This window comes from Lupinus angustifolius, chromosome LG13, assembly GCF_001865875.1.
Source record: "Lupinus angustifolius cultivar Tanjil chromosome LG13, LupAngTanjil_v1.0, whole genome shotgun sequence".
Taxonomy (NCBI): Eukaryota; Viridiplantae; Streptophyta; class Magnoliopsida; order Fabales; family Fabaceae; genus Lupinus; species Lupinus angustifolius.
In genome coordinates, this window is record NC_032021.1 from 6,716,833 (window position 1) to 6,741,323 (window position 24,491).

The following is a 24,491-nucleotide window of genomic DNA, read 5'->3' on the forward strand; positions in this document are numbered from 1 at the left end:
GTTAATCTCCCTACCATCCCCTATCAGCCATATAGAATTGGATATTGCAAGTTGCAGATACACTTTAATACATGGACATATGAATGACTTGTAGTACTTGTTAGGATTGCCAAATCTTGTCCTGAATAAACATGCCCAATCATGATCAGAGGAGAGCATATCCCAGGCTAGCTTAAGCATTACATCATGGTTTATTTTCTTTAGAGACCTCAATCCTAGACCCCCTGCTTTAGTATGATTGCAGATTTTGGACCAAGCAACTGTGACCAACTTCCTGACCTTAACATCCCCTGACCAAATAAAATTCCTGATGCAAGAATCCAAGTGCTTTAGCAGCTGAGAAGATGTTCTGTATGAATGATTTAACAAGCTCAACCCTCGCCATGATTGATAAGGTTGATCCTTTTCACTTAGCTAACTTAATGATTATTCTATCAGCAATACCATGTAGATGACATTTCCTAGGTTTCCCTCTAAATAGTGGAACACCCAAGTAGTTGACAGGCATGCTACCAACATAGAAACCTAAATAAGTTGCCAAGTTTGCCAATTTCCTAGAAGTTGCATTAGCTATGTAGAACTTGCATTTGTTGATGTTCATGCTCTGACGAGAAACTTGAGCATAGTCAAGGATGAGATGTTTGAGAGCTAACAACTCCCTTTTAATGCCTCTGTAGAAAATGAGCACATCATCGACATAGAGAACATGTGAGGGAGTGAGTAAGTTTCTAGGACCAGAGATTGGTTTGATCTTCCTTTCCTCCAAGAGTTTTGTAATTCCTCTACTAAGGATGTCTTTTTCCAAACAGAAGAGAATGGGAGATAATGGATCTCCTTCTCTGACCCCTCTCTTGCAGTTAAAGAATCCTATATCTTTGCCATTGATGTTTATTGAAAGCTTTGTTGAATGGAGGATTGTGTTGATCCAAGAGATAAATTTCATATTGAAACCAAAAGCTTTTAAAGTGTCAAGCATAAAATTCCAGTCAAGGGTATCAAAAGCTTTCCTTATATCAAGTTTAATGGCCATGTTTCCACCAAAGGTTTTATGGTCTAGCAAGTTTGTGGCCTCAGAGGCTATGCAAATGCAATCTTGGCTAGCTCTACCCTTTATGAAACCTCTTTGCTGAGGAGAAACAATTCTTGAAGGTATGGAAGCAAGCCTATCAGCAATGACCTTTATGATTATTTTGAACTGGAAATTAGCTAAGGCAATAGATCTGTAGTCTCCTATCTTCTCAACATTAATTTCTTTAGGAATCAACACAACGCTATTGGAGTTCATGTTAGGAAGGATCCAACCAGAATTGAAGAATTGGTTGACTGAATTACATACATCCTTACCAACTATATCCCAATAAGTCTGATAGAAGCATCCTCCAAACCCATCTGGTCCATAAGCACCATCACCATTTATTGAGAAAGAAGCACCCTTAATTTCCTCCATAAATGGCTCACAAGTCAATATCTGATTCTCATCCTCAATGACTAGGTTAGGGATTACCTCACTAATGATAGAATTATTAGTAGTGTCATTTAAAGAGCCAAAGAGATCAGTGAAGTAGTTTAGAGCATGATTGGCAATTTCCTCCTGGTCAGTGATCACATCATCAGTATCCTTTAGAAGATTCATTGATTTGGAAACCTATCTGATTTTGGTTACTCTGTGGAAAAAACATGTGTTCCTGTCACCACTAGTGTGCCAATTAACTCTGGCTTTCTCTTTCCAAAATTCCTCCTCCATATTGAGAGCATGGAGCAGATTCCTCTTGGCCATCACTTCTTGATCCAAATAGTCATTATCCTGACCAAGATCATTGAGGCAGTTTTGGATTATTTGAACCTCAGCCACAGCCTCTTGCACCTTTTGATGAATATTTCCAAACACATTGACATTCCAAACTTTGAGCACATTTTTGAGTCTTTTGAGCTTTGTTACCAGTATGAACATTGGACACCCATACACCTTGGCTCTCCATGATTCCTCAATGACCTTATTGCAATCAGGATGTTTCAACCACATTTTGTGGAATCTGAAAGATGATACTCTACTTGCTGCAGAATTGCTAGAACATAGGAGAATAGGGTGATGATCAAAGGAAACTCTAGGAAGAGTGCAACAAGAAACTTGGTGTCAATCTGAGAGCCAGTCATTATTACAAATAGCCATGTCCAACTTATTTTTAGTGAGAGCTTAACCCTTTCTCTTATTAGACCAAGTAAACTCTGCACCTCTAGTGATTAAGTGTATAAGACCAACATTATCAGAGAAGGTTTTAAACTCCTCAGAAGGAGTTCTGGAAGGAATTCTTGATCCCATGTACTCATTAGCCCCAAGAATCACATTGAAGTCACCTATACAACACCAAGAGCCAACATAAGCATCCATTAAGCTTGTGATCTCAGACCAAAGGTGCCTTCTAGAGATGTAATTAGTATTTGCATACATTGCACAAAGGAAAAAAGTCTTGTTCTCAATAGAGACAACAATAGAAATTTTTTGATATGTTGACTACACAATCCCCAAATGCTAGGAAGCATTGGATTTCTAATATTCACTATAAACAACTTCAGCTTTAACTCATCTCAGTAAGCATGATTAATGTCCTGCATAGCTATTTTTGGCTCATCTATGAAAACCAGATCAGGCTTATTAGCATGGACTATATTCTTAAGCACCAACCTAGTATTTAGGTTGCCTATACCTCTACAATTCCAGTAGAGGACCTTCATTGAGTTGTGTTTAGATAGCCACACATTCGGGTAAAATGAACCTTCCCTTGATTACTTTTCCTTTTTTGCCTTCTCTTTTGAGACTTGGTTAAAACATCAATGAAGAGACCATCTTCATCTACTTCTTCCTCAACCTCCTCAATTGTTTCATTAGCCCACAGTTTTCCCACATTTCTCATATCCCTAACAGCATTTTGATTTTCCATTTCCTCCAATGGCTAGATTGTGGCATGATCCTGCTCATTCTGATTTGTGTCATTTGATAATTCCTCCAGAGTTTCTTCCTCTCTTGTGAAACTCATGTGCTCATCAGATGAATCATTTAGTTGTTCAACTTGGGGAGGCATTCTGACTCTCTCCATATTTTCCTGATTAACTACATATGTTGCATCTATATTCAGGTTGATGAACAGTTCAGGTTCTTTCACTTAAGATGGTTCTTTTTCTACTACCTTTGGATTCCTTGTTGCTTTTTGGTCCATTGTAGGTTCTTTCTTAGTTGTTTTTCTATAGTTAGAGACTAAGTGACCTATGGCCTAGCACCCAAAACAAAAATAAGGAAGATTGTCATATTTTATAGACACAAAGAACACAAAACCCTCCCTCTCTTCAGATTGATATCCACAAGGACTTTGGCAAAGTGACCAAAAGTTCTGTTATTTGTGGCTTCATCCAAAGATATAGGGGTGCCAATTCCCCCTGCTATTGAGAATATAATCCTTGGGCTCCAATATTCTTGTGGAAGACCAACAATTTTTACCTAATTTTGGCAATGAGACGGTCTTTGCAAGCTTGGGTTGAAATTTGGTGTCCATAAGAAGAGACGAAGGAAACCAGGTTTAAGGTTCCAAGAACCTATTGCACACACAGAACACATGTCTTCAACAGAGGAGAAAGAAAATTCAAAAAATCCCTTCCCAAGTGATATCATATTCCATTTTCCTATCATGCTTCATAGTGTAGTGAGCTTAGATTTCAAATCAGCAAATTTAATAGGGGTATCACCCTTCGAAAGAATAATCGTACCATGTAGATGACTCTTGCATCTTTATAGACCAGCTTGATAGTCATCCTCTGGTATTTTTTTGGCTATTGCATCCCTTTTGATACAGGTTTGAGGTAGTTGAGACACCGATATATCACAAGTATTCTTTTCACCACTTGAGCAAAGGATTTTGTTGGAGGAAAAGGAGCTTGTTTAGCAGATTCCTGAGTGCCACTAAGAAAACACCATGGTATGCAGTGTTCATTAAACATTTTGTTGAGAAGAAGAAGATTCAAGAAAGTTGGAGATTGTTCCAAGAAGTAGTAGATTTTCCCATAAGTTTGGAAAATTTGAAACCACATTATGTTGAAGAAATCTAACTGTATTTTCAGTGTTTAATTTTAATTAAAATATTTGGTCTAATATGTAAGTCCAATATCCCAGATTTAATACATTTACTTCCAAATTGATAAAATGTATTGTTATTAAGTTTGTTGGAAAGTCATATACAGATGACCAAGTCAATCAGATTAGAGAACATTGGTCAAAGTTTATACTTAGTTTTGTTGGAAAATCATAGGTATAGTAGATTTTTGTATAGATTGTAGCTTAGGGAATTCAACTAATGTAGAATTCAATGTAATGTATATAATTTGGTGTATGTAATATATGTTTCTGTAACATTACAGTGTAACTAATGTTCAATATATAAATTCAGTTGTGTTCATATAGTTATGATTTGGTATTTTTGTATGCGTTCAGTTTGTTGTTCTGTTATGTTTCTGTATGCATTCAGGTTATTTTATGTTGTGTGCTTAACTGTGTAGAATTAAGAATAATGGTCTTCAACAGTGTTTTTTTATGAATGCGTTGTTGTTATACCTAGAGAACAGCGCTTTTTAACAATGTGTTGTTGATTACATTGAATTCAACAACGCATTCATAAAAAGCATTGTTGATGACTTATCTCTCATATTATTTTCTTTTAGCTATACAACAGCGTATTTTAGAAGAAGTATTGTCGATATTATCAACAATTAAGTGTGTGCACAAGATATACTATTAGGTTTTAATTAATTCTCACTATTTTCTTTATACAAAATTATTTCTCATTTTGTATATTGTTTGAATGTTATTTATTGCAATTATTAATTATTCTATATATTTAATTAATTATCATTGATCAAATATAATAATGTCATTTTTAATTTGAATTTCATTAAAAAAATTATTATATCTTTCATACTCTAAAGAATTAAAATGCTCTCACATTCTCACACATTCTGTAATCCCAACACTCATTTACTCAGCAGCGAAACTTATCTACTCTCAAAATCGACTTCGAAAATCGTTCAACCTCATCATCATTCAACACCGAAAATCAACCTCAAAAGTCATTACTCATTCAACAAGAAAATCATTCAACACCGAAAATCAACCTCAAAAATCATTACTCATTCAACAAGAAAATCATTCAACATCCATTTCGAAAATCCTTCACTCATTTAACCTCAAAATTCACGCATTCAACACTAAATTGAAAGTGAGTTTTCCTTATAATTATTGGCCATGTCATGTATTTGAAGAAAATACTCATTCAATGAGGTTGGAATACTATAAGAATATGTCTTCTTTGGCCATCGTAGATTTTTGCATTTAGATCATCACTATCGGCGATGGAGAAAAGCATTTGATGGAAACAATGAAGAAGGTCGTGCTCCTTTGTCGTTGACGGGTGACCAATTATTTCAAAAGCTAAAGGGTTTTAATAATAACTTTAGTAAACCTTTTGCAAAAGAAATTGTCACAAACAGGTGGAAGAAAAGGTCAATCTTCTTTGAATTACCATATTGGAGTTCATTATATGTAAGATATTTCCTCAATGTGCATATTGAAAAAGTGTGTTTGAAAGTCTCATTGGTACTTTACTCAATGTCCCTAGTAAGACCGAAGATGGCTTGAATGCAAGGTTGGACTTGGTTAGTATGGGAATAAGAAAGGAATTGAGACTGATAATGAAGGGAAAACGTACATTTCTACCTCCAGCAGGTTATACTTTGTCGAGGAAGGAGAAAATGGAATTTTGTAAATTTATTCATGATGTTAAAGTTCCAGATGGGTACTCTTCCAACATTCAGAACCTCGTATCAATGAAAGACCTCAAGTTAAAAGGTCTTAAGTCTCAGGATTGTCATGTACTTATAGAGCATTTGTTGTCTATTGGAATACAGTCAATTCTACCTAAAAATGTTCGAGGAACCATAACTAAGTTATGCCTCTTCTTCAAGGCAATTTGTAGCAAAGTGATTGACCTTGAGAAATTACCTACATTGCAAAGACAAATTATTTTGACTTTGTGTGAGCTTCAAATGTATTTCCCATCTTCTTTTTTGACATAATGGTTCATCTAAGCATTCATCTTGTTCAAGAGACACAACTATATGGCCCTTCCTATATGAGATGGATGTACCCCTTTGAGCATTATATGAAGACATTAAAAGAGTATATGAAGAACCGATCAAGACCAGAGGGTTGTATTGTCGAGCGATATGTTGTTGAAGAAGCTCTTAATTTTTGTACTGAATACCTTACCGGTGGTGATTTCATGAGCATTCCAAAGCCTCGATATGTAAAGACAAAAACATCTTATTTAGAAGGGATAAAATAAAAACATATAACATTCTCACTAAATTGTACAAAGTTGTTAAGAACGTTCAATTGGGTATCCACACCCTGAAATGTGTTGTGATCACTAGACTCTCAAATTTTTCACTTAATAGAGATTTGTAGCAAATATTCAATAATTTGAATGGTCATGAGCATGTGTAATACCCACAATTTTCTATTTTTGTTATGCTTTTGGAAAAGTTGGATTTATTTTATAGATTTATCTAAAGATTTTTATAGATGAGCATTCTATCATTTGAATGATTATCTCATAAGTTTATTATTTTAGTTTTATTTCAAAAACCAATTACTTTATTGGTTATAACACAATCAAGTGTATCTATATTTTTTTAAAGTGAGTTTTTGTATTAAACATAGTATTTTAAATATATTTTGAGTTGAAAATATTATTATTAATTTATCCATAAATTTAGAAGTACCTACATGAGAATTTGCATTAAATATATTTGTGTATTTATTTTTTTATAATAATTTATCGAGTAATATTTCCTATATTACTTATTTTCACCGCATTATCTTCATTTTAATTTTCATTTGAATAGTTTTGGTATAATAATCTTTGTCATAAAATTTATTATATTATATTTTGTTCTTTTGATCATTTATCCCTAACTCTACAATAAATATTTTACCTTTTAATATTTTCAATCCTTTCAATCCTTTTATCTATTTGATCCTTTATCATTATAAACACAATACTTATCCTAATAATTATATATTGTTGTTTGGTATGATATTATTTATTAGAATATATAAATATAATTTCCTCCTTATAATTGTTGAAGTGCTACACTCCCAAATAAATTCTCTATTCTTCTAGTGTAAAATTGTTTTCCATATAAGAGTTTTTAATTGTTTTTATGATGATATATAGTATCTTATATGTTTTGATTTGTTGGAAATATATTTTATGAATTTGTTTGTATTTACCATAATGTTAGGTACTCGCTTATGATATTACATCGTCATAAAAAGTTTTTAAATAATTATATTTGTATACATATGAGTATTTTTAATAAATTAATAGTTGTTTATATGTCAAATTGTTTATTTTATAATTTGTTGTAATTATATATTTTGTGTTGTTGTAATTATGAAATATACCAATTTCAATTGTTATGTCAAATTATTATGTTGGTATGAAAAATATAGAGATTTGAAATTAGGGTTTGAGTGAGCTTGAGAAAGTCATAATTTAGTTGTGAAGGATATGAAAAACATTATATAAGGAATAAAAATAAATATTAAGTGTGAAAATAGAAAATCAATTTATTTATAGAAATGGAAAAAATAGTGGCTAGTATGTGGGGAATAAAAACAAGAGTCAAGTGAGTGTCAGTATTTTTTAGAGAAGAAATGATGTTTTGGGATTTGTATGTAGTTAGAAATGAGAGCTTCTAGAATATTTTGCTCGACAAAAGATAGATGTTCTTAAGTTCCATTGGTAATTAATAATGGAGTTGGTTGAGGTGAATTAATATGTTTATCAATAAAAGCATTAGTTTTTAAATCTTTCATAATTATTTAGCATATCATTTTTTTGTCTCCTTTTTCCTCTTACTATCCTTCATTTGAAGAACTCTCTTCATTGAAACTTCTAATAATCTCCTCCACACGTGTTTAAATCCATGAAAGTGCAAATTATATTTTCTATAATATGAGCTACTCCAACTCTGTTATGCATTCAATTTTATCATATTTTATCTAGTGTGTTCTTTCATCCAACACAACATTATAATTTTTGCTATATGAAATTTATTCTCTTATTGGCATATTATCACTTAACTTCAATTTCTTTTAGCTATGCAATAAATCTTTCCTGATAGTTAGAGTAACACAATTTGCTAATTGTCATACTAAAATCTAGTACTTTATGGTATGATATTCAATCTTTACCTCTAAGTCCCTAGCTAGACTTACACTCCAACTATTCTGTACTTCAACTCATATACTTCTAAAGTTTGTGTCCACATTTCTAGGTTCTCATTTAAATCCTCTCTTAATGCTGACCCTCAATGGCAATAAAAAATCACACTGGTATTAACCTCATCAGGCATATTCTTGATTGTTCAAAATATAGGTAATTCAAACATATTTCTTCTCTAAAGCTTTCTACTTTACCTCTTTGGGTAGAAATACCCCATTAAGCTTTGTCCAAATCATTCTGACCATTGATTGGCCAAGAGTCCCAGACTTCATTAATTTGACATGAGTGGCTTTACGACTAATCCACAAAATCTGAAATAGTTATGATTAAAATAACTCAGCACTCACGAACTTCAGTATGTTCAGGCACTGAGATGCATGCAGCTATGTTTTTAAACAGAACAAACATATATATTGTAGATAACATGTATGCAATGAAACTTGTGCTAAAGATTTCTTGGTGGTAGGCTTCAAACACTTGCCTTGGTCATCATCCACACAGCTGAAAATAAAATAAAACAATTGCAATGTCATTAAATCCTATAAGTGAGCTAGAAAAGCGTAGCAATAACCATGGATGAAATAAATGATGGAATTACCCTAAGATTCCTGGAGAACTTTTTCTTCATTGAGAAGCTTCAAGCTCCTTAGTTCCAACATCAGCATGCTCATTGTTAGAAGCATTCTCCGAAGTGTCTATGCAAGGATTGTTGTTAAATTGGTTTATAGGTCGGGCCGCAAACAAAGAGCAAGAATTCTTAAACCTTTGGTGTGAAAATTCTTGATTAGTTTTCAAGTCCTCACCTGGCAAGTACCCTACAGGAAAGTGCTCCAGCTTACCACCTTTGCTTTCATATTGCATCTTAGCAGAAATAGGCAAGTTCGGGTTGTCAGAATAGTTCACCATTAACTCTAAAGGCCTGTGAAAGAGCAAATGAGCCACTGTTCGATCAATGGGATTTGTCTCCGTTTCAACATCAGGAATCTTAGCATATCTGTGATATTATCCAAGCAGGGAAAAGTGAAGTTAACATCACAAAAGGCTAAATCATGATATTCCTTAACTAAGAAGCTAATTGACCAACTTTTTTTGCAAGATGAACATTCTTTTACTGGAGATGGTATTGTTATATCTAATATGGTTAACCAGGAAAGGAAGCCATATTAAAGTGAATAAATAGGTATGCAGTTTAAACATATGCTTGTCTATTCTGTTCAACTTAAACCAGCAATATACTTGGCCTAGTTAATGAGCTCTTATTTGAAGTGATGCCTAATCTAGTGTCAATGAGCATCTTTGAAAAGCAAGTACTGCTGTGATGCCTAATCAAGTTCGTTGCAGTGAGCACATTTAACCTGAAATGGTCCAAATTCATAGTTTAAAACAAGCACATTATTAACTTGAATTGTTGATAGTGGATGACCCATTGTTTAACCTAAACAACTGGAGAAGGAATGATACTGGATTCATAATATTAAGTTCTTGACTTATGAAGCAAAAATCAACAAGTAATAGATATTAAAGTAGTTGTGCATTGTTGTAGATTTCCAAACCTATTTTGCCTATGACTTTCTTCTTTTGAAAGAGCTTCAAGTTCTCCTCTGATGCTTCTGTTTGTATTGCTTGTATCATTAGCATGCTGCCTCTGCATTGCACTTTGTGCCAAGCGAAACAAGCTATCTCTAATGCAGAGTCTTATTTTGACATCTAACTGTAGAAAAAATTAGCCTCGAGATCATAGATATGTCTGGATTAGTGTAAAGGAAATAATTATACAACAAAGTATGTACCATTATCAACTCAACTGCACCTTGGATATAATATCATTAAGCATGTATAGTATGGTGTCTTCAACAGAGTGATCATTAATCGCCACAGAGATTGAATTAGAATCATCTTGTTCAGTTGGCGGATCTAGAGCAGGAAGAGGTCTTAGAACTCCCACCTCAGGATCAGCTCCATCAGAATAATCACTTTGCATTTCTAAGGAGAATTTTTTAGTCATAGGTTTACTGGTGCTAGGAACCTGATGACCCAAATGTTGCTTTTGCTTTTGAATAGCAAACATCGCCTGCATTTGCTGTCGCCTCCTTAATTTTTCAATTTTTTCTTGAGGAGTCATGGTAAGAGGCTTGACTGAGTCCATGGACTTCTTCAAAGGATTGACTATACTAGGCGAAAAATCATACTCAGAAAGCAAAGACTGATGCCCAAGATCTCCTGACTGAGCCCGTAGTGGCATTGACATAGCAGGATATGTATGGTTCCCATGCACAGATGATGCCACATATGGATTAATGATGTTCGAGTATAGTGTCCCAGGTCCTTGAAGCTGCTTCTGCTGCCTAATAATAGAAGAAGATTGCACTACAGAAGGTGCCAATTGATTCCCAAATTGTCCTGACGAGGTTGTTGAAGGAGACAAATTACCATAAAAGTTGTACAGCACTTTTTCCTCTCGTTTACCCTGTAATTTTATTGGAGCTTTTAGAGAGCATGATAGTTCGTATGTGTATGTAGCTACAGAAGGTAACGATTGGATTTATTTATTTGGTATTGGGTTATTTTATCCCATATTGGCTTAGAGAATAAAGTATTTCCTTATATCAGGAGATAACGTATCTCCTTAAATTCACTCAGCATTTGACATGTCTTATTTTTTCTTTTACTAAATATTATAAAATGAAAACTTCTTGAAGGAAGGGAAATAAGACACATGTCAAATGCTGAGTGGATTTAAGGAGATAAGTTATCTCCTGGTATGAAGAGATACTTTATTCTCATTGGCTTATGCCCTTGTTTACTATTCTAGATTGGGATTACTTGAGTCTTAAGTTTGGTTCACTTGTCTCAGTTTATTTAGTGTCTTTGGGCAGCTCATATAAGCCACATATTAGTTGTCTGGTATTATCTTATTAATGTTCAAAGTTTTGATTATTTTGAGATTATTCATTTGCTTCTTTATTTCTGTTTTACATCAATGGTCATTCTGCAAAATGATTTAACATACCTGCTGCTCCTTTACAGTACGCTTACTTCTACCTCTAGCATATCCCATATTTCCTGTGGTAGAGTGAGCATTTTGTACATCATGAGATGCAGGATCATCAATCTTCTTATAGCTGAGGGGAAATGATTTATGATTTTGTTGAACATATTCTGCTTTAGTTTCCAAATACTCAGATCTGTTCCTTAAATCAGTTGCTGGACTTGGTGCCTCCAAAGGTATGGGTGCAGGACTATTACTACAGTTACTGACATCTTTGGAAGACCATGGCTCAACAGAATTCTCAAGATTTGCATGGCCAAATATAGAGTCATCATTGCTGCAAAATCATCACTCGTGAGAGTACTCAGTCAGACGGATACCATCGTAAACCACAAATGTTAACATAACTAACACATATAAGGAAAGATGTAGGTCAAACAATACAGTGTCAATCAGAAAATTTAGTACTTCTGTTCAATGTGGTCAATGGAGGGTTCTAGATAAAGAAGGAAAAGAGAATATAAAGACACAGAATAATAAGAGATTTATATTGATTCTAATATAATGATAACATGTTGAGATAATGAAAAGGACAGACATAGCTATCTTATCTATATATTGATAGTAGACTACTAATCCTACCTAAAATAAGTAACGAAACAAATCAGGGAATACCAATAAGAAATATAACCAAAAGTTCATCTAATAAACTCTAAAATAATTTAAAATATAATAATGATATTATAAGATGTGTTTCATATCTTCTAAAATGCCATCCATCACGGCACAATATAGTTAAATCCAAGAGATTGTAAAATATGCACGACCATACTAGCAACATTTAGTCTTGGATCCAAGTTTAATGAAAGAAGATGTTCACAAAATTCACATCATAGTGTCCTCCTTTTTCATTGTGAGTGTTACCTGTGCACTTGTTGGCTTGTTGCAGCAACAACCATGCACAACTGCAAACATTTCTCCATCTGAGTTTAAGAAGACTTAAACTCAAATTGAACATGTGTGAGCATCTGAGGAAATGTGTAATGCAAAAGTCATCAAATATAATATGCAGAGAGAAGTCTCACCCATTATGCTTACTGGTCAAGTTCAGAAATAATTAGACCCAAGTTACAATGACCTCAGAAAATGCATGCATCATATACATGATAATTAATGTACATGATATTTTTACCTGAAAATTTGATCCAGGTCATCAAAACTTCCTATGTTAGCCCAGCCATAGTCAACAAAATCAACTTGCTCTTTACCTTCATGTGTACCTTGGAAACTTTCTACATCCTTCTCGTGCTGTATAGTCTCCTCTGTCACAACATATATAATTAGGAAAATAAAGTAAAACTACATAACATGCATGTTATTATTTTTCATGTAATGATGATGGACTAGCACAAAAGACATCAGCACACATGCGTGTGCACACATTGAGACACAAATGTTATCTATTCATAACTCCAGCAATTAGCAATTTTACCAACTCATACTGAACTGAATTTGGTAAATTCACCTAAATTTTTAGATGCTTCAGTACCCAGTCCCAGGGGATCCGGATCATTTTTATCTGAACTGGATAAAGATAAGCCAGGCCATGAGTTTGTTCCATATTCAAAGCTAGATAGTTCTGCACTATTATCAACTTTGGAACTGCTTCCTAGCTTTCTTCCATGAAAATCAGCTTTAGCCTCTCTTATCTTCTGGTCGGTGAGTTTAATAGCAGAAGCTTCCTGATTCCATTCTTTCTTCTTGTGAAGTTCTTCACTTGCCTCTGGGTAAGGCACAATATGATCATCACTCTCACCCGGATCACCCCATATGTTAGCAAGCTGAAAACAATCCATTATAACACATTAGGAACAAAACAATTTACATGTAAACAGTAGGAACTTACTTTTGAAGAGAAAATATAACAAGACAAACAAAACAATTTAGATGCAAGCAGTAGGTACATTCATAGACACAAGTGGATATTATAGGAACTCTAATCAGGTGTCACAATTTGTGCAATGCAAGGATCAGACAAGTACACAACCCTTGAAGCTAATGCAGGATATCAGAATTTAATTGTTTATCCCAGGAAAACGTAGTAGATTTTGTATCATACGAAACTTTGCAAACATCAGTATGAGTAACAGAGCATATTTGAAACTGGATTTCAACCATACCAGATATAAAAAAATTTGCCACATCCTATGAAGTACAATTTACACTTTGAAGTATTCTGTGGAATTACGAACCTGTGTAGCGTAGTTTAAGTTGTAATGAAGAAGGAACGAAAGCTTGTTACATAACAAAGAATGATAGATTATTACACGACAAGCTTAATGAAAGTGAAGAACTACTAACTGGGAATCTTCACTAACAAAAACTTTTTAAGAATAACTTGGGAAGGAACTCAGCTAACATCTTGAAAAGATTGCAATGAACAATAAGTTGACAAACACAAGAAACCACAACTCATAATAAACAGTAACATGCCAAAAATATCAAACTTCAATGTTGGAGAGAAACCAACTTTTCAGCAACTACGATAACTCTATGGGGTTGGCCGCCAAATATATAGAGCTTCTCCAAACTTGATAAAACTACAAACATCAACGAAAGAAAAAACACCATAAATGCTAAGGGCAACTCGACCAAAACTTTGCACAATAGAAACTAGACTAGACTCTACTACCCAGATAACAAAAGAAAGCTGAAGAACAACTCTGCTATTTGCCTATGAGCCATGACCATCGTCCACCTTCATTACTCCTTATTAACACCAAACTTTATTTTTAGGCATATGAAAGTGACTATAGCCACAACCTCATAGGCTATTGAGATTATTCTCTTGTTGGCATTTTACCACCCAACATTCAATCTCATATAATATTATGGATCTTATAGTTGTGTTGTTAAACTTCCCCTTAAGCTTGAGTGACACCTTTCTGTCATATATGACACCTGAAGCATTCCATCATTTCATCCACCCACTTGAATCCAATGTTTTATATATAGTCAATTCACCTAGTGGCATATGATTGAACCAAGATACTTAAATCTAGTAACTTGTGGTATGAGATGGTCTCTAATCTTTATCTCTACATTAGAGTTTTCATATCACTTGCTAAACTTACACTCCACATATTCCATCTTAATTTGACTTATACGAAAGTCGTGTGCTTCTAGAGCTTGTCACTACATTTCTAGCTTCCCAGTTAATTTCTCTCAAGCCTCCAACTAGGACAACATCATCCGCACAAAAAGCATGTGTTGTGGCACCCATTATTGAAAATGCTCATTAAGCACATCCAAGACCAATGTAAGAAAGTAAGGGCTCAATATTGACCCTTGGTGTATCCTGTGGCAATAGGAAAATCTTTAAAAACTCATCTTGTGTTCTCAAACTAGTCTTGGCCCCATCATACACATCGTTGGTTGCTCAAATATAGGCAATTTAAACACATTTCTTCTTTAGAACTTTCCACAATACCTATCCAGACACCATAGTAGTGATACATCTCTCTTGTGTCAACCTCTGCTCAATTATATTTTCCCATAGCTTCATAGTATGGCTCATAAGCTTAATCCACATATAGTTTGCACACTTTCTATGTCACCCTTGTTCTTATAAATAAGGGATTAAAAATTTTCTCTTACACTCGTCTAGCATATTCTTAGACATCATGATCTCATTAAGCAACTTTGTAAGCCAACTAATCTCACGCTCTCATAGAACCTTCTAGACCAGGATAAGTATATTATTTGGTCCAATCGCTTCTTCGTATACGATAAATGTATAATTTTGATCCTCATCTTTCATGTTTAGTTTATCAAAAAGCAAGGAATCATGTCCATCATAGAAAAGCTTGTGAAAATAGTTCTTCCATCTTTCCTTAATATTTGTCATTCACCGAGACATTTCCATCTTCATCTTTAATGCATATTTACTTGGTCCAAGTGTCTTCTCTTTCTTTCCCTACCTTTTCAAGCTTGTAGACATTTCTTTCCCCTCCCTTAGTATCTAGAGATTTTTTATATAATCCATCATACACTCTATCTTTTACTTCGCGCTTCGCTTGTCGCTTTCTCTGTCTCTTTCTTAGCTACCTTGCATTTTTTCAATTTTCAGTACTTTTACACAATGACCATGCTTTATAACATTTATTTTTCACCTTAACTTTGTGTGGACACTTTTATCCCACCAACATGATTCTTTACTCATTGATCCAAAGCCTCTAGATTCACCTAGCCTCTCTTTTTCTATCTTCCTAATTCATTTGGCCATCTCCTCTTACATATTGTTAGTACTTCCTTTTGGCTCCCAAAAACCCATTGGTTAAAATTCCTACGTTCCTCTCCCTTGAATTTCCACCATTTGATTCTTGGAACTCTATATTGGCATTTTCTCTCATCTCCACTCTACTCTTTACCGTTAGATCCATAACCAAAACTCTATATTGGGTCATCAAACTATCTACAAGTACGACATTTCAATCAAGGCAAAACTCTATGTTTGTCATCCTTTGGTATTCATAAATAATTCTCTGAACACCTAAACAAAATAAAAAAAGGCAGAAAAGTCTCTATTCCCTTCAAGTTCAGATTTAAGCCTCTAAAACACAACAAATGAGACCGCATGTTGGTTTAGCTCACAATAATATTTAAGTAGCTTGACATATTTGTTTTTGATTTATTAAATACCATATACTGTTACCATTTCACATCAAAAGAACTAACAAAGTTTCCAACACGCAAAACAACATTTTCAGTCTTCCCCTCAACTTACTTCATGCATACTCTTATAATCATTTCATATTTAAAAATACCAAATAACACCCAAAAATGTCAACAAATTATTAGAAAAACAATAATCTAAGCACTTCAATAAAACCTAGTATATATTTCAGCAAATAAAACAAACAACATCTAGTAAACCAAAACAAGCAACAAATTCAATTCAAGTGCAACAATCTACGCACAACCACAACAAATTGAAGAAAAAATTTGAAAATTAGTTAACCTCTTCATCGTTCCAATCAAACATGTTTTATGTAAGTAGCAGAGAAATTGTGGAAGCAAAACCGTGAATTACTTCACTCATCGCCGTCAAAACTCAACAAAATAACGATGACGATGACGACAATAACAACACCATAAAATTGAAGCGAGAAATCAGAACGACGTCGTCGTGGTGGATAAGAAGGATAGAGTCATAAAAGGAGCATGCAAAGTGAGAAGAAGAAGAAGAAGAAGAGAGAAGCTTCGAGTGTTTCAGCAAAACAGTAACGGCTTTCGGGGTAAGGGGTCATGAACAGAACGCACGTGACAAATGGACAGGTTAGCCGAACTGTTGACACGTGTAAGGGCGTATCTAAAGTAGTGGCTATCAAATGCTCAAACCTCATTGGTTACAACTTGAGCACCTTGTATTTTTTTTGTGAATATCAATTTCCTTGTTGTGTATCTATTTCATATCAATTTATTAATTATGAGAAAAATGATTTTTATATATTATTTATATGTAGTTATTATTGATTTTTCAAAAAAAAAAAGTTATTCAAATTAATGATAGATAATATAATATTGTGAGTGTGAGTTAAAATGGTTTGTAACAAAAATTAAATAACAATAGCAATCAAATCTTATATTAAGTGGGATCATATAACGAATAATATTATAGTATTTTATTATAAATCATATTTATTGATAAGGATTAAAATTTTCTAAAAATTAGTTATAGTTTAATTTAATTCATATTTAATATATTTGATAGACTATTTTAAGCTTTTAATTTTTTATGAATTACACAACAAAATTAAGAGATCTGAGTCTTTCTTTGCTAAGAATCAAATTGTTCTAAAAATTAATTATCAAAATGTTAAAATGTTTTAATTTAATTCATATTTAATATTTTAAGTTTCTATTTTTTTATGAATCACTCAAAATAGATTGAGTTACTAAAATTAATTTTTAGTCTTTTTTATTATGTTTTGGGCATGTGGGCTTGGTAGGCCATGGGAAGGACCTAATTGGTGGCTGAGGTAACTTGAGGTTGATTTCAAGATTGGGTTGTGTGGGCCCAGCGACTAATGATATTCCTAATATAGAAGAAAAACTAAATACATCATTCTCAAATAATTCAGCTTTTTGTTATAGATCACCAACAATTCGGATTTTTCCCAAATTAAGTTCGGTACTTTTAAATAAATAAGAAAATGACAAAGCATAATCGATGAGTCGTGTTGTTATATTCTTGAGGTGCTTTGGTAGTGTGATTGTCTCACATCTTATTTTATGCATTAATAGGGAGGTTCTTTGATAGCTAAACTCAAATTTATTTATCACTTGATTTACTTTTTCTTATGTAATAATGATATTCATATTATGGTGTTATTGTTATCATATATATTATATTATGTTAATGTATTTATATATAAATGTTACATTTTCTCTCCAACTGAAAATTTTATTCCATCGAAAGAACCTTCAAATATCAGTAGTAATTAATCATGATGACGGATTTACGTATACCATAGTGTGAGCATATACGTTTTGATGTCATGGATATGAATCATAGTATCTATATGTTGTAATTTGAACAATGGATAGAGAAAAGATAACGGATGAAGAGGCTTGCATAACCCTTGACCACTATCTAAAAGTTTGCCTCTAGAATTTGCTTTACCATCTTTTAAAGTGAATAGAACTTCGGTATGGATTACATTTCTTTGCATCATAGGATAGGAAGAGTTTTGTGTATGAGCAGTTCATTTTTTCCCCATTATTTCTCTTCTATATCAAACCCATGAAAACTATGAGAGATGCTCTGTTTTTCTTATCTTAACCTATTTCTCTCTTCCTATACAATTAAATGATGGCTAACTCAACTTGTTAATGTTGTTTCTCAAATTGGTAAGGACTCTCAAACTAATATGCATGGCTTGATGACATGTTTGTCCAAGTATGTTTCACAAGGTTCAAATGTTAACCTAATCTTTCAAATAATGGCAAGAACAAATTCCAATTTGCATGATAATTTGATTTGTCATGCTATTCCATCACTTCATTTCAAAACGATATATCTGAATACTCATCTAAACTCATCAATAATTACTTTACAATATATGAATGTTATTAAAAGCAGGTGTTAAAAAAATATTTTCCGAAAACCAATGATTAACAAAATGGTTTATTTATCCACAAAAGGCATGAAACACCTCATTATTTTGAAGTCTTTCAAATTTTAATTTTTTTTCTCAAATAAGCTTCTTCTCACTTTCTTTTTAAAATTTTACCAAAACTCATTCCTACCCCAATGCATCTTCACAAAGTACAAGCTAGTAGATATTTTTACTACGATTTAGTATATATACATTGATAGTGTAAATACTTTTTATACCAAATCATTCATCATTGATTTATTAACCATAATTAATTCTAAAACAAAAGTAATACAAATCAATGATGGATGATGTGTTCGTATAAAAAACTTTATACTATCATTGTAATTTTTAAACTCCTTTTACTATGGCAATTGGTCACCCAAAATAATATCAAGCAGGAAAAAAATTATAAGATAGATTTTTATTTCTTAATTATAGTTGTCAATCAACCTATTGAGTGATCGGTGAAACCATTTCATAGAAGATATTTCCACACTAGCTGCAAATGATAAGAACAACTTTTTATTAGGAAACAGTTTTATACAATCCAAATCCAAATTTGGGTTAACAACATTTCAAAAGGCCAAGATCAGAACATATTTATTTTATTATATGTGTTCCTCTCATTCGTGAGAATAATCCAACAAATTGAAGAAAATCACACGGGAAAATACATAAGCAGAAATCCAAAGGAATTTGTCATATATTTAATTTCTTCAATTAACCTCCTCTAGCAATCAAAGTTAGCAAGAAATCCTTATAGTTCCCTTTAGCTATCTCTTCAACTTTATGTTGTAAAGAAACTCCATATAGGTTTTGGTACTCAGCTTTTATCTCCTTTATATCAATATCTGCTCTAGTAACTATTACACGAGTAAGTGCTTTCTTGGTATTTTTATCCACATCAATTTTCAATGCTGCATCCAAAACCTAGGACCAAAAACAATAGTGTTATGATTTTATTTAGAGAAAGTGAAGTTTAATATTTCAGAAGTTGGAATATAAATTGTAACTTTATCTTACCTTACTGAAATGTTTTAGAGGGGTACAGAGGCATTGCACAGCTTCTTTAAGTCTCAAGTCATCAAGATCCTAGCGTAACACAGTCATGTTTTAATCAGAAATAGAATCTCATATCTAAAATTAAAAGTTAAGCAAAAAAGAATCTTAACGCAAAATTATATGATTATTATTATCATAGAACAAATAAATTATTACTGCAGCCAAAATATTATGGATGTGGTGATTGTCGCACTAATATCACATCATCATAATCATGACTGCTGCACATCTGATGTCTTATAATGAGTGATATCCAATGTGTCATTATATTATGATTGGTTGATATAAATATATTTGAATTAAAATTTATTTTTTAAGTATTTTTCTGACACATACGGTAACACTTATTATGGAACAGAAGATAATCATGGTATGACACCGAATCAGAATGATATGGCTGCATCGTGTTGTATAGGGTCCCATCAAATTCAAAAAAATATTTTTTTAATCACAAAATAATTCACACCGCAATGACTGTCATTTTCATCGCAATGATCACAATCATAGTAACTCTGACCGTAACCGTAATTTAAAACACTAGATAAGGTTGTTGCTTACTAACTATTAGATCATGAGTTCAAATCCTAAAAATAACTTATCCACTTAGGTGCATAAAATTGTATACATTTATCCTTTTAAGACCATAGTGAATAGGAGCCTCGTGTAATGGTTAGACTCTTTTATTTATAAAACTAATGACATTATGGTGAAGTGGTAGTGTTTTAATACCTCGTCAAGGTTCTTGCCAGATATCTCTTTATAGTGCTGGTAAATTGCATGCAGGTGAAGTTTGCTTCTTGTAGCGAATATCCTTATCACTTCATCATCTTCAACAATTGATTTATTTTGAGCATTCTTAATTGCATGGGAAATGGTTTTGGCTTCTGATTTTGCAGTGTCATCTTTAACCTTTGGTCCTTCATACCTATAAGCACTCAAAAGTGCAACCAATAGCTGTTTTCAACAGCAATAGCGGACTTAGATATATAGTTCTATATTTCAATGAACATTTTACAAAGAAAGTGTTGTAATTCAATGTACATTTAACAATGAATGTAATGTAGCATTTGGAATACGTGTAATAATGGGATGAAAAAGAATACAAGGATTTTTTTTTATGTTTCATGTACTTTATAAATAGTAGGGGTGTTAGATATTAAAGTAAAATACTTTAATTTCAGTAGGGAGAATATGACCAAGAAAAATAGAACAAAACTTCTGGATTCATCAAATTCTGCCTAAGATCATAACCATGACTATAAATACTCACCTAAATATTCTTTGACAACTAACTTCTATTTACTTTTTTTATCAAATGTATCTTGCTTCACAATCAATTTCTAAGTTTCAATTGTACCAAAAAAAATTCTAAGTTTGAACATTTTCATAACTATCAAATGAAACAATAATTGGTCTTCTTTGCTTTACATACTCCACTTTTGAGTCCCACAAATGATTTTTAAAACTTTCAATATGGATAGTCACACACATTCAGAAAAGAATATTACTTTTGCATTTAAGCTTAGAGAAAAATATCAATATTCGGACTGAATAAAAGTTTTTTACATTGCCACTGTATCATTCATTTTTTATTATCATTAACTTTTAAATAAAAGTAATACAAATAAATGATGAACGATACACTAAGTGTATAAATCTTTAAGAGTAATTGCTTATATATTACATTCTTAAACTTAAGGGTAAAAGTATTTGGGTGTCAAATCATGTTATTAATTTCATGTGGTTTTGGATATACTTATCTTTATATAGTACTAGAGATCATTCTAACTCTATACATTTAGAACAAAAGTTTATATTAAAAATGATGGATAGTAATATGGGGATACCCATAAGATGGTTCAAGTATGTGTCACCTTTCGGTCAGTGCCATGAATGTGAGAGGCAACATCTTCTTCAATGGAATGGTCAAAGAGAGAATGATAGGCCTTTCTAGCTCCCAATAACTCTTCAGAGGATCTGGTGCATGCAATTTCAACTAACACTCCATATGCATTTAGACCTTTCTTTAGGGCATCCTTTACTAAACGAGCATCCCTTTCCCAAGGGTGCATGGCCCAAAGCACTATAGCATTCTGAATAAAATCAGTCATATAAGGGACCACTTATTAGATTATTCCAACTTCTATTTCTTCTATTATAATTGTTGAATCTTACTCTTAAAGAATTAATAAAATATTTTGTGATTATTTCATGAACGTTTATCATAAAATTTCGTCTTTATTATTGAAAAATAAAGTTAACAAGAAAAGAGTATTATTAATTTTTTTTTAAAAATGTTCCTTCAACAATTGGTAACGTGTATTTTATGAAAAATGTGAACAATAGTATCTTTATGACAAGGAGTCATAAGGTGGTCTGATGGTGAAGAAGGTGGTAGTAAGAAATGGAGTGCAGGAGATTGTGGGTTCGAGTCCCACCATCAACATAAAATGGGAGTTATAAGGTGGTTAGATGGTAGGGGTGTAAGAGGAGGGTCGAGTCTCACCCACAATAAAATATTAAATATTAATGTACTAACAACTAATATACCGATCAAAAAAATAATATATTTATGACAAGAATCTTGTTACAAAAAAAATAGCAATTTTCCCTTTGCTAGTGTTTTTTAATAGAAACATGGAATGAATGGCTGGTGTTATGATTAAGGAACTAAGTATTTGTAAATTATGGTGGAACTTGTTAAAATAATTAATTTTATCCCATATATTGTATCTCTTTTGTAGAGTGTGTCTCACTCAATAGTAAAGTTGCTTATGAGTATAAAATTATATATTTAAATTATAAAAATAGTTTTTTCATTTACCGATGAACTATGTACCTCAAACTTACTCAAACTTTACCAAGTAACATGAACATTATATTGATGAATAATTTATAAATAATTTTGATCACTCAGAGTTTCACATATGAAAAAGAAAATTCCCAAAAAATTAATTATTTAAACAATTGATGATTAATCATGACAACAAAGTAACATTCTTTAGATGTTTTTGTAGGCGTTTCAGTTGGCATCATTCTTATATGTTTTAATAATATCATTACGAATTTACCCTTCCAATATATATATATATATATATATATATAAATTACTATTCTTTTATAAAAAACCAAAAAAGAAAGTATGTGTTGAAAGATAATTTGACAGTTATATTATTTGGATTAATTTATTTGTGATTAAAATAATTTATAATCAAAAGTATTTAGATGACATTTAAGGAAAAGAGAGAAAAAAAGTACCTTATAACGGACGAATTCATGTTTGAGAAGACGAACATGATGATCATCCCATCTCTGAAAATTTCGTTCATGATCTTCACTGAAGAGTTTTGGTGTCTTCTTTCTGAAAGCTTCTCTCTCCAGAGGATCCCATTTTCCTAGTATTGTTAGCAATGCTTTCTCATCCACTCCATGCCCTTCAATCACTACCCATCATAATCACAACAACATATGTTAATAATATTCAAAATGATATAAACATATTATATACATGTACAAGTTTAAGAGATTCAGTTGTGTTTTAAATTAACATTGTTGTCACAGTAATGGAAAAATATGTGAACATGTGACCGATACTTTCACCAACTCCAAAATTCATATATTAGGAATACAATCATGAGAAATGAACTCATCCTTAGCGGTGAAATATGATGGTGAGATATTTTTATATATTTTTAACTTATTTAATTAAGAAAATTAAAGAAAAGTTGGACTCTTAAAATTTTTTTAGTTATCATGTATCATGATCTAAACCTAGTAATAAACTCTCGTGTATGGAAGAGGAATTCAACATCAAATTTTAAATAATAGGACTGCATATGAAACTAAAGAAAGAACCTGAGAAAGCATTTGTAACAGCTTCTAATTGTTGATTGTGTGACATTTTGATCAATTCTTCTTTGTTTGGACTTTGAGCCAAGGTAGTAAATGAGATGAGATTATCAGTGTGGAAAGGGCAATGTGTATATATTCATTTTATAGGAACATGCTAGGTTATTTTCGTCATTTGGAAATTTAATGAAAATGAATGATAAGAAGCCCGGTTATAGCTGTTTTGACCAATTAAATATCAACACGAGAAATATATACGTTTAATGTTGAAATTTCTTCTTTTCTTGGTAGTTAAAGCACTGAAATTAGTATATCACGTTATTTTGTTTCGAAATGATTATAAATCGATATTTTATGACCTATATATGGGACATTTATACTTAATAAAATCTGACAAAACATAAAGAGTTTTCCTATAAAACTACGGAAAAATATTGATATAATTCCAACAAAACGAAATTGAAAACAACATAAATGGAGATAGTTATATTTTTAAGGTAACAGCAGAATATTTAAGTCGCAAATTTGTAAGTTAAGAATAATTTCAAACTTCAGTTGCAACTTGTAAAGGATATTAATCAAATGATTTAGAACAAAATAAAAGAGAGATAACTCGTTTTTTATTATATTATAAGTTAAGAAATATAAACGCACGGGTATTATATTATAAGTTAAGAAATATAAACACACGGGTTGAATAGGGATGGCAACGGGCACGGGCGGGCACGAGTAGTGCTTTCCCATGCCCAAACCCATAATATTTGCGGGTATCCGTGCGGATAGCGGGTATTTAAGGATACTCAACGAATTTTTAATTTTAATTATATATTTATATAATTTGTAATAATCAATATGTAAAAATAATTATTACATGAATAATATGATATTTATATGATAAGTTTATTATCATAGTCAAATATGTGTAATTTATTATGAAATAATAATAAAATATATAATATATAATCTTAAAATAATAATAAATATATATAAAAATTTAACTAAAAACTAAATATATAAATTTGTGGGTACCCGTAGGGCTGGTATCACAAAACTCGCTTCCACTCATAAGCTATTATTGCAGGTACCCGTTGCGGG

The 24,491-nt window shown here is 32.2% G+C and overlaps 3 protein-coding genes and 1 long non-coding RNA gene across 9 annotated transcripts; 1 reads left to right on the plus strand and 3 right to left on the minus strand.

The window, feature by feature from the left end:
* LOC109363547 lies at positions 1,646-2,939 on the minus strand. The gene is made up of 3 exons (XM_019609807.1): positions 2,789-2,939; positions 2,217-2,355; positions 1,646-2,066 (listed from the first exon to the last, which is right to left on the minus strand). Exons 1-3 carry the CDS (start codon positions 2,937-2,939, stop codon positions 1,646-1,648), a joined length of 711 nt encoding a protein of 236 aa, XP_019465352.1.
* Positions 8,568-16,537, minus strand: LOC109325577 (protein LNK2). Of its 6 annotated transcripts, none has more exons than XM_019558015.1 (9): positions 16,343-16,537; positions 12,848-13,163; positions 12,515-12,644; positions 11,344-11,659; positions 10,144-10,800; positions 9,887-10,044; positions 9,137-9,327; positions 8,932-9,019; positions 8,568-8,834 (listed from the first exon to the last, which is right to left on the minus strand). In XM_019558015.1, the coding sequence occupies exons 1-8, from the start codon at positions 16,364-16,366 to the stop codon at positions 8,958-8,960; spliced, it is 1,854 nt and encodes a 617-aa protein (XP_019413560.1). In that variant the 5' UTR covers positions 16,367-16,537; the 3' UTR covers positions 8,568-8,834; positions 8,932-8,957. The 6 variants fall into 6 exon arrangements, with proteins under 6 accessions (XP_019413560.1, XP_019413559.1, XP_019413558.1 ...); XM_019558014.1 differs by having other exon boundaries at positions 8,950-9,028; XM_019558013.1 differs by having other exon boundaries at positions 8,932-9,028.
* On the plus strand, positions 11,664-12,464 carry LOC109325578. Its single transcript, XR_002105155.1, has 2 exons — positions 11,664-12,400; positions 12,434-12,464. It is a non-coding gene; the product is annotated as an uncharacterized LOC109325578 (long non-coding RNA).
* LOC109363319 (annexin D4) lies at positions 19,063-23,519 on the minus strand. The gene is made up of 6 exons (XM_019609545.1): positions 23,403-23,519; positions 22,806-22,981; positions 21,422-21,640; positions 20,277-20,501; positions 19,509-19,577; positions 19,063-19,415 (listed from the first exon to the last, which is right to left on the minus strand). The coding sequence occupies exons 1-6, from the start codon at positions 23,446-23,448 to the stop codon at positions 19,206-19,208; spliced, it is 945 nt and encodes a 314-aa protein (XP_019465090.1). The 5' UTR covers positions 23,449-23,519; the 3' UTR covers positions 19,063-19,205.

Excerpts from the sequence above, each read along its gene's own strand:
- LOC109363547 (XM_019609807.1), bottom strand. The coding sequence starts at position 2,939 with ATGGAAAATCAAAATGCTGTTAGGGATATGAGAAATGTGGGAAAACTG. Across the intron at positions 2,356-2,788 it reads GAGAAGGCAAAAAAGGAAAA|GTGACTTCAATGTGATTCTT; the intron begins GTAATCAAGGGA and ends GGTGTTGTATAG. Across the intron at positions 2,067-2,216 it reads AGAGGTGCAGAGTTTACTTG|CAATTCTGCAGCAAGTAGAG; the intron begins GTCTAATAAGAG and ends CCTATGTTCTAG.
- LOC109325577 (XM_019558011.1), bottom strand. The coding sequence starts at position 16,366 with ATGTTTGATTGGAACGATGAAGAG. Across the intron at positions 13,164-16,342 it reads TTGATTGGAACGATGAAGAG|CTTGCTAACATATGGGGTGA; the intron begins GTTAACTAATTT and ends GATTGTTTTCAG. Across the intron at positions 10,801-11,343 it reads GTACTGTAAAGGAGCAGCAG|GGTAAACGAGAGGAAAAAGT; the intron begins GTATGTTAAATC and ends ATAAAATTACAG.
- LOC109363319 (XM_019609545.1), bottom strand. The coding sequence starts at position 23,448 with ATGTCACACAATCAACAATTAGAAGCTGTTACAAATGCTTTCTCAG. Across the intron at positions 22,982-23,402 it reads TGTTACAAATGCTTTCTCAG|GGCATGGAGTGGATGAGAAA; the intron begins GTTCTTTCTTTA and ends TAGTGATTGAAG. Across the intron at positions 19,578-20,276 it reads CTGGCAAGAACCTTGACGAG|GATCTTGATGACTTGAGACT; the intron begins GTATTAAAACAC and ends GTGTTACGCTAG.